The sequence below is a fragment of the Nanorana parkeri genome, unplaced genomic scaffold (assembly GCF_000935625.1).
Source record: "Nanorana parkeri isolate BGI_ZX_2015 unplaced genomic scaffold, ASM93562v1 scaffold606, whole genome shotgun sequence".
NCBI classification, from domain to species: Eukaryota; Metazoa; Chordata; class Amphibia; order Anura; family Dicroglossidae; genus Nanorana; species Nanorana parkeri.
In genome coordinates, this window is record NW_017306874.1 from 148222 (window position 1) to 158668 (window position 10447).

Genomic DNA, 10447 nt, shown 5'->3' on the forward strand with positions numbered 1-10447 from the left:
GATCTCAAGTGGGCTCTGCAAGGGGTGTAACTAGAAATCACAGGGCCCCATACAAAATTTTGCTATGGGGCCCTGTGTTTTCTAGTTATGACCCTGATCACGGAGCTTGTTCCACCTATATAACACACGCAAAGTCTTTCCGAATGGCATCCGGGGGCTCCCGAATGCTATTCGTGAGCTCCTGAATGCCATTCGCGTCTTGGAGTAGAGGTGTCTCAGAGTTGGTAACTGGGGACAAAGAGAAGGCAAGTCTATTAAATACTTTCTTCAGCTCTGTGCACAGCAAGTAACAGGATGTAACTCAAGTCCATAATGGGGATAGCAGTGCCATAGCCTCTAATGAACCACAATGGCAGACTATTGATATGGTCCAGAAACAGTAAGACAAAATTAAGGTGAACAAAGCACCTGGTCCAGATGGCTTACACCCACGTGTCCTCAAAGAATTGAGCTTTATATTTTCAAAGCCATTGTATCTCATTTTTAGACACTCTGACTGGCTTGATACCGATGGATTGGCGCAAGGCCAATGTGGTGCCTATATTTAAAAAGGGATCAAAGTCTTTAGCAAGTCATTACAGCCCTTTAAGCTTAACTTCAATAGTTGGGAAGATACTTGAAAGCTTGATCAAGAATCACATGCAATTGTTTTTGCTTGAAAATTATTTCATAAGCGATAGTCAGCACGGATTCACAAAAGAGAGAAGTTGTCAAACAAATCGACTTTCTTTTTATGAGGAAGTGAGTAATAAATTGGACAGAGGAATGGCTGTGGATATAGTATACTTGGACTTTGCAAAAGCGTTTGACGCAGTTCCCCACATGCTGTTAATGTGTAAGTTAAGGTCAGTAGGTATAGAGTATTCTATCTGTAATTGGATAGAAAACAGTCTCAAAGACCGCATTCAGAGAGTGGTAATCTGAGGTTGTTAGTGGTGTCCCCCAAGGTTCAGTGTTGGGCCCCTTACACTAGAATTGGGGATTAAAAGTACTATTTCTGTGTTTGCAGATGACACCAAGTTATGTAGTGGAATACACTCCTTACACGATGTCTCCAACTACAAGCAGATCTGAATACTCTGTGTGATTGGGCATCTATTTGGCAAATGAGGTTTAATGTTGAGAAATGCAACGTTATGCACTTGGGGACTAAAAACATGCATGTGTCATGCACTCTAGGGGGAGTATGTTTGGGGGAGTCAATGATGGAGAAAGATTTTGGTGTTCTGGTAGACCATAGACTGAATAATAGCATGCAATGTCAAGCTGCAGTTTCTAAAGCAAGCAAAATACTTTCTTGTATTATACGGGGTATAGACTCCAGAGACAGAGACATCATCCTGCCCCTGTACACAGCATTAGTAAGACCTCATCTGGAATATGCAGTTCAGTTTTGGGCACCAGTTCACAGAAAGGATGTTGTGGAACTGGAGAAAGTGCAGCGAAGGGCGACAAAACTCATAAGAGGCATGGAGGAGCTTAGCTATGAGGAAATATTAACTGACCTGAATATGTTTTCTCTGGAGAAGAGGCGATTAAGGGGGGACATGATCATCATGTATAAATACATAAATGGTCCATATAGTGAGCTTGGTGCCAAATTATTCACTTTAAGGTCACTGCAAAGGACAAGGGGGCACTCTTTGCGTCTGGAGGAAAAGAGGTTTAACCTTTGCATATGGAAAGGATTCTTCACAGTTAGAGCTGTGAAAATGTGGAATAGACTCCCCCAGGAGATAGTTCTAGTCAGCTCAGTTAACGGTTTTAAATCTGGATGTTTTCCTAAATGCACAGAATATTACTGGATATTGGCTTCTTTTAGGTATATTAAGCATCAGAGATTGTCGATCCAGGGAATATCCGATTGCTTCATTGGATCAGGAAGGATTTTTTTTCCCCTGTTGGAGCAAATTGAACCATGCTTTATAGGGTTTTTTTTCCCTTCCTCTGGATCAACAGTGGGTAATTGTGGGCGTAGCGTTCTGTTTTAGGTTTTTCTTCTTTTTTTATTTTCTCTTATTTCTATAGGTTGAACTTCTTGGACTTGTGTCTTTTTTCAACATGACTAACTATGTAACTATGTAACTGTGCAAATTAAAGTATCCACTTTTGTAGTAAAATGTGAGGAACCCCACTGTATGTTTGTTACCTGTTCCCAATAACACAGGGTACTAAAAAAATAACTTTTATAAAAAAATATTTCTTACCTTATTAGCTGTTTCTTTGGAGCAGAATTATACATAGGACTCTACATGTAGCTTCTAGTAGTCATTTATTTTGTGTGAGGTCCCACTTCAAATTCATACCAGAACTAAAGGGGGGACCACCATATGTTTTTTGGGGGGAGGGGATCCACCCTTAACCACTTGCTGTCCGGAGCATTTTCTTACTATTTGCGCACACATGATAAAATATACATTTTTGGCTAGAAAACAGTTTCAAACCCCCAAACAATGATATATGTTCTGAAATCAGAGGTCCTGTAGAATAAAAAAATGCTAGTTGCATTTTTTTTATGTCGCACGGTATTTGCGCAATTGTTTATCAAACTAGTATTTTTATGATAAAATAAGCTAAATTTAGTGCACAGAAACATAATAAAATACCCAATTTTTTGGTAAAATATGAAAGACGGGATCACCTCGGGTAAATAGGTACAAAATATGTCAAACCTTAAAATTGCATAGGCAATACCCAAAATTTCACATAGGGAACATTTTAAACGCTTTTACCGCTCATCAGTTTAGTGGTGACAGTAATTGACAGCACTAGCATTATTGCTCTCCCTCTGACATTCACACCGATATGTATCATGTGTAGCGCAATTGTCGTTTTCGCACGTAGGCGCACCGACGCTTGTTTGTGTGTGTATGTGCGTGCACGTGGGGGGCGGGGGACTTTAAAAAATTATTTTTGCTTTTTTTATTTTTCTTATATGTTACTTTCCTTTTTATAATTTTTAAACACTTTTTTTTACACTAACCTTATTGCTATCACATAGGGGGCTAACAAGCTCCCTATGTAATAGCAGATAGGGTATGACAGGCCCTCTTTATGGAGACATCTGGGTTCTTTCAAACCCCTAATGTCACCTAGGGATCCCAAAGAAGGTGAGGAAGCAGAGATCTTCTTCCCCATCTTCTTCTCCTGGCTCTAAGAGACTGAGACTGTAACGAGTGACACCGGAAGTGATGCAATACACATCACTTCCGGGTCCAGTGATCGGATGAGAGATCATGGGCTGGAAGCCGCTGACTCTCTCTCCGATCGTTGCGAGGAGACCAACCACATGCTCCCAGGCACAGCACGGGGACAGCGGTGCCCGGGGAAGCCAACGGCAGCCGCGGCGGGGGGGGGAGGGGAGGGCACCGGGAGTGGCTGTATAGATGCTGGATTGCTTGTACATCAACAGCTATCAGTGGCTGTTAAAAACAATACCAAGAAAACGGCTATAGGCGTATTGCGGCCCGGAAGTGGTTAACTTCTATATCTGACCCTCATTTAGGATAATGGTCTGCTATAAATGAAGGGAATCCACATCTGTTTGTTTACAAATGAATGCATTTGCTGGCAATTTTAACAGCTTTTTAAAAAAAATCTATATTTTAATGTTGCCCTTAAAGCATTATTAAAATCACTGCTCCCAGCCAAACTAAATTTGTAATTTTTTTTGTTTGCTCTGGTACATGTATCTCATTACAGCCCAGCTCCCTGTGCCCTTCGTTTGGCAATCCCTTGCCTATTAGCAAGAGAATTATTAATGGAGAGAATTGTTGAGACATTGATTTTCCAAATTTGCCTCAAGATTGACTTTAATTGAGTTTTTATTAAAGTTCACAAATGCGAATCAGACCCAAGCAAGTTCTTCTATCACTATTGTAATACATTGTTATCTCCATGTCTAATTTTTCAGTGACATTTCTAAGAATTCCTTGAAGGATCGTCTACTGGAACTACAATGTCATTTTACTTGGAACCTGTGTGGAGAAGATGTAGACATCGATAATGTGGAAGAACGGCTAAATTACCAGATTGTATTTTTGCCAAATGCATACAATCACAGGAAGTACAACATCCTGGCTTACCTAAAGCATCTTAAAGGAGACCATGATGAAGCCTTGCTCCAGCTGCAAAAAGCAGAAGCAGAAATCCCAGCATCCAGCACATCTGAAGACACAGATGTGAAGAGAGTTGTAATGTATGGTAACTTTGCCTGGGTTTATTACCACCAGAACCAGGTTGACAAGGGTTTCACCTATGCTGAAAAGGTGCAGACCATTTTACAGAAATATGAGTCTCCTGCAATGCAAAATACACTTCTGTTAGACATATATGCTGAACAAGATAAAATATTATCAGTGTGCTGCTGAGTGCTTTGAAAAAGCTCTGAATCTCAACCCAGAAGATCCGGAATTGAATTCAGGCTATGCCATCGCTGTGTATAGAACGGAAGGTTTGGCTTTCCTCACAATACCAGCTAACAAATCTCTTCCACTCTTGGAACGAGCTGTTCAATTAAATCCCAGTGATACATTGGTGAAGGTTCTCCTTGCTTTGAAATATAATTATCTGAAAAACCATAAACAAGCAACTGTGTTAATAGAACAAGCTCTACAAGAACAACCTGAAAACCCATATGTCCTTCGATATGTGGCAATGTTTTACCAAAGGAAAGAAAATATGGTAAAAGCTATTGAATTGTTGAAGAAGGCAGATAGTTTAACTCCTAATTCCAGTGCTAATCATTATCAGCTTGGTAAGTGTTACAAAACATTGATCAATAAGCACAGAGGATTACAAGGTCGGCCAAATGATGAAGCCATTTCAAATGCCATATTTCACTCTGAAAGATCTATTGAGTTAAATAGGTCATTTGTGGCAGCTCACATTCTATTGGTTGATATATATATAGAAGCAAATGAATACCAAAAAGCCGAAGAAGAATTTGGGAAAACTCTGACAATGAAAAATCTCAGCTGTGAACAGAAACAAGAGCTCCATCACAACTGGGCACAATATTTAATTAATTCTAGAAAGTCGAAGTCTGAAGCAGTAAAGCATTATAAGGAAGCGATAGAGATACAAAGTCAAACAATATTCAGAGGATTTGCAATTGGAGCACTGAAAAACTTGCAAAAACCATGATATCCCAAAATCCAATGGATGCCACTGGATATGGTTTGCTTGGGTTTATCAACCAGCAAGAAAGACAGTCACAGCACTGAAGAACTATGAAAAGGCCCATCTGCTGGACCCAGATAGCGAAGAGTATTCAGAAGCTTGTGCTGCTTTGTATGCCACATTATCATAATATAACATTGTTTATTTCAGTATATGAGGATATACTGATGTCATGAAGCCAAAAGACGTCATTATTGCACTGAATACTGTAAATGTAAAGCTTGCTATGGCATACTACACTTTGCATTGAGTCTGCATACATCTAGTAATGTTAACTAGAAATGGGTACTGGTGTTAATCTTGTAAATTTAGACTGCTTTTATCATTTGGGAATCACATAAGATGTGCAAAAAATCCTTTTTGGATTCATTTCATACGAATGGAGAGTTTTGCTTCCTATTGCCCTCACCTAATCAGATACTATTTCTCCTTTCTAAAATTGGATCAAAGGAATGACCACTCAATCGCTGAGCCTGGCCAGTTAATAAATGTTTTAAAGGGACATTGTCACGTTGCCCATGTGGGTCAAGGTAACAGTTTGTCTGCAAAGGCCCTCCTGACCCACTTATATTTACTTACCCAACTTTCACCCGCTGCTCCTTTCTCTATCACAGCTAATAATAATACTCAGAGCTTTTGGGTATGGGAGAGCACTTGGCCCTCTCCTCAGTGACAGTGCTTGGGTCTAGCAGCCAATTGTGAGGGCCCATTCACACCATGTCCGGATCAGATGCGGTTCGTTACATTTTTGTTCCGCACCAAAAATGCATCTAAATGCATTTGTATGTGATTTTTGGGCTCTGTTCACACCAGTCCAGTCTTGTCCAGTGCAGGAAAAAAAAATGCTGCATGTCACATTTTTCCTGCACTGGAACACGCCACAAACGCGTCACAAACGCATCCCACCGGAACTCAACAGAAGCTATGGCATGGAGCAGGAAGAGATTAATTTGCATAATAACATTACCCCCTAAAAAAACCGCACTGGAATGCATCACAGCACCACATTTGCAGAAACGCGTACAGATCTGGTCCGGACATGGTGTGACAGGGCCCTTAGGCCTGATCACCGTCACAACCACTTTGACTAGTTGCCAATACTGGTGATTTTAGTGTTGGCTGTGATAAAGTATGGAACAGCAAGGGAGCGCAGGCAATGTGATTATAAGGAGGTTAGAGGGATTCCTTTGCCGAGACACTATCACTTGTGCCTGCATGGGCAAGGTGACAGCGTCTACTTAATAGATCCAATAGCAACCACTGTGTGACCAAAATCCTATTCGAGCAGGGGTGGGCAACTCTGGCCCCCTGACTGGGAGTCATGCCTGTAACTGTCAGTTTTGCAATGCCTCATGGAACTTCCACAACAGCTGGAGGGCTGGAGTTGCCCACCCCTGCTCTAATAGGATTTTGGTCACATGGTTAATCTACTTGCCCTTAACTATTTAATACATGTATAGTAACTCTTGACTGTCATATGTTGTTCTGGCTTTAATTTTGTTGTAACACTTACTTAATAATAAAAATGGACTTTTACATAATAAAAATTGTATTATACAAAGTATTATGATAAAAAAGAAATTTGTCTGCGTTATTATTATAAACAATATAATTTACTGCAAATTCAATACAAGGGTATCGCAAACATTTTCTCCTTTCTAAGGCCTCGTTTACATGGATGTGCACAGCCATACAGCATGCATGTCAGTGAGGAGACATGCAGCTGGGAGGGACAGCTGATTCATGTAGCTGCCCTGTCATTCAGTTGACCAGCACCAGCTGTCCCTCCCGAATGCAAGTCTCTGCACAGACATGCATACTTACTGCTGTGCATGTAAATGAGGCCTTCTACATATTCCTACTATAAAGTAATATCTTCCACTTTATTGCCAACAACCAGTGATGCATGCTATTATGGTTATTATTTTCAATAGGTGATCAGGCATAAAGCAGCACATTAGATGGTAATATATTTGAAGTGAATGTGAATGTTATTGCCCCTTTCCCCAGCAGCACACACTTACCTTTCCTTTGCTCCCCTTCCCCTATGTTCAGCTACTGGAACTGAAGAAAGACAGCTCAATGTAAGCTCCAAGCCACACTGGAACTTACTTACACAGAACTTACAAAGGGCTGCCCTTATGTGACAGCGCCAGAGCAATCGCTAGACATGTAACCCCGCTATTCTGACTCCAAATGTTGAATTAGTGATTTATCCCTTCCTAAGACCTCTATGCCTGGCCTGTATAAGCAGATACAATCAGGCCCGGCGCTACCGCAAGGCAAGTCAAGCAGCCGCCTGAGGGCGCTGCAGGGTGAGGGCGGAAAAAACAGGGCATTTTGACAAGTACTTGTACTTGTCAAAATGCCCCGATGTTTGCGCTATGTTTTTTTGTTGTTTTTCACTTACCTTCGGTGCGGGAGAGGAGAGGCGAGTCAGCGCTGGTCCAGTGGGAGGAGCTCCAGGTGGGGTCCTAATTTAGCTGGCCGGCGACTGCCAGAGGATCCCGACACGAGCGGCACCTCAGGCAGTCGACGGCCAGCTAAATTGACTTGTACTTGTCAAAATGCCCTGTTTTTACAGGGGGGAGGGGAGGGGGGGGGCGCAAAAATGCACCTTGCCTGTGTAGGCAAGAATCCTAGCACCGGCCCTGGATACAGTCACCGCAGACAATCTTCATCAGATAGCTGAACTCGCCAAATACTTTTTCATCTACGAAGATCTTTATTGAATGCAGTAGGTTTCTGACAGGCAACAGGATGTAGCAGATGATTGAAATGATGGTATTTGCGGGTCAAAAGATAAGGCTTTCCTCCATGTGAGCATGTGAACATGTGGCCAAGAGGACATGTGGCCATGATGCCAGAAAAGATTCATATACAGAAGACAGAGGAAATACACCATAAAAAGGGAGGGAACACAGAAACGGTGGTACACTAAACAAAATGACCACAAAATAGCTGTATATAAACCAACTATACTACTTTATAATATGTAATGGCTTATGAAAAACTAACTATATGACTACTCAATTCACAGTAATATGAATATTAACCATGACTATGCATTGTATCACATTTTCAAAGAATAGCTGTAACAGCACACTCCCCGTCTGGTATTGTAAAATACCACTATACTATATAACAGTAGTTATGGAAGTGCAAATACATGAAATGCAATTTGCAGTAAATGTCTTGAAGACCTGAAAGACAAAAGTAAGAACATGCATATATATGCAACAACAATAACTGCAACACATAAATGTGACTTTATGACTTGTCCTCTGGACCTGAAAAATAAAGAAAGAGAGGACATATGGAACGTATCACAAGTCCAAACATCAGATAAAGTCTGTGATTGCCATCAGCATAGCAGACTTGATAGCTGAACAGTTTTTTAAGGTCACTTCTCCATGGGTGGCAACTTGTAAAGTTCTTTAGCTGTGAAAATAGTATAATCTCTTTGGTTGGCTAAATGCACTTTAAACAAGTCCATTCTTAGGTGTGAATGGTGCAACGTTAGTAGCTGAAGACTCCAGGCACTCATGTGATTCCAACCGTAAAGTGTCCAGGTGAAATAGCTCCAAGCTTCTGGGCAAGAAGAGTCGATGGTGTAAGGATGGCTCTAAACTCACATATACATTTCATTTCTGTGCTAGAGATGTTCTGTTGTACATTGTGTATTATGATCAGTTTGCTTTGAGCAATGTCTTTTGCAGAAAGAGGTTTTTGTCATATGTGCCAGTCTTGACAGTGTGCATCTTTGGGCTTCTTGTGAGAGCAGTGTGTAATATGGACTAACCTTGCAATAGTGCGTACAAGTCTTGTCCACTTGGAGAAACGTTAAAAGCGTTGACAGCCCAGGATGAATCTTTGCTTGGATCTGGTGACAAGGGTTTTGACTTCAGGATGAATCTCTGGGTTGTTGTCAGGATCTATAAGACAGAAGACATCAGCTGTAGTTTCTTCTGTATGTTCCAGCAAGAATTCAGGACCTGTTAACCAAGAAGAATTTAAGAAGACACTTGCAGACACTGGCCTGGCACCATGATCTGCAGGATTAATTTCTGATTGAACATGCCATTGTTCAGGCTTGGAGGATTTCCTGATCCTTTCTACACGATTGCTGACATAGACATAGAAACATTTAGTCTGGTTGTATTTGTATCTGTGTAGAACTTGATATCATCAATCTGAATGTTTAGCTGATGCAATATGAAATCTGTGCTTTTTACAGCTAGCACAGTCCCACAAAGTTCATTGTGTGCTCAGGCTTAGATGCTAACTTAGCCTTAACAAACAGAAACACTCTGAGCCAATCACACTGTTAGTTGCTCGCCGGACTCTGGGCTTAGTTGCGTGCCGGTCTCTGGGCTTAGTTACGAGCCGGACTCTAGGCTTCGTTATGCGCTGGACACAGGACCCACCTGAGACGCCACACAGCCCACCTGAAAGTGACCCTGCAGAGCACACCATACATGCTGCACAGCCCATTTGAGACTCTCTATGGTGGGCTCTGCAGGGGTCACAGGTGGGCTGGTTGGGGCTGCATCTCCCTCCCTGCTCCTCAATGTATTTATCTCAAAGTGCCAACACTGAAAATAACTTAAGTATTGAGTTGCAGTTCGGGCGCTTGGGTTTAAAAAAGGTTCAGCATCATCACCGCCTTCGGCATAACACACAAATCACACACTCATTACCACTTGCTGTCCGGAGCAATTTCTTACATTTGCACACACATGATAAAATCTGAATTTTTGGGTACAAAACAGCTTTGGACCCCAAACAATTATATATTTTCTGAAAGCAGAGGCCCTGTAGAATAAAAAGATACTAGTTGCAATTTTTTATGTTGAACAGTATTTGCGCAAATGTTTATCAAACCAGTATTTTTAGGATAAAATACACTAAAATGAAATTTAGTGCACAGAATCAGAATATAATGGCTATTCTTTTGGTACAATATAAAAGACAAGGTCACGCTGGGCAAATAGATACCAAACATGTCAAGCATCCATGAAACTGACAAAAACTACAATAACCAAAATGTTCCATAAGCGACGCTTTAAATGCTTTTACGGCTCATCAGTTTAGTGCTATCAGTGATTGATGGGCCTAGAATTATTGCTCACTCCGACGCTCACGACGATACATAACATGTGTGGCGTAATTTTTGTTTTTGCATGTAGGCGCATCCGACGCATGTTTGCGTTGTATGTGCAAGCACGTGGGGAAAGGGGAAACTTAAAAAAATATTTTTTTGCAT

At 41.2% G+C, this 10447-nt stretch overlaps 1 protein-coding gene across 1 annotated transcript in view; it reads left to right on the plus strand.

Annotated features, from left to right (window-relative positions):
• The window catches only part of LOC108792137 (interferon-induced protein with tetratricopeptide repeats 5-like), a 16977-nt gene extending 11832 nt beyond the window's left edge, over positions 1 to 5145 (plus strand). The window contains exons 2-3 of the mRNA XM_018562840.1: positions 3914 to 4301; positions 4345 to 5145. Coding sequence (XP_018418342.1) covers positions 3914 to 4301; positions 4345 to 5145 — 1189 coding nt within the window. The remainder of the gene's footprint in view (positions 1 to 3913; positions 4302 to 4344) is intronic.
• Positions 5146 to 10447: the final 5302 nt, after the last annotated feature.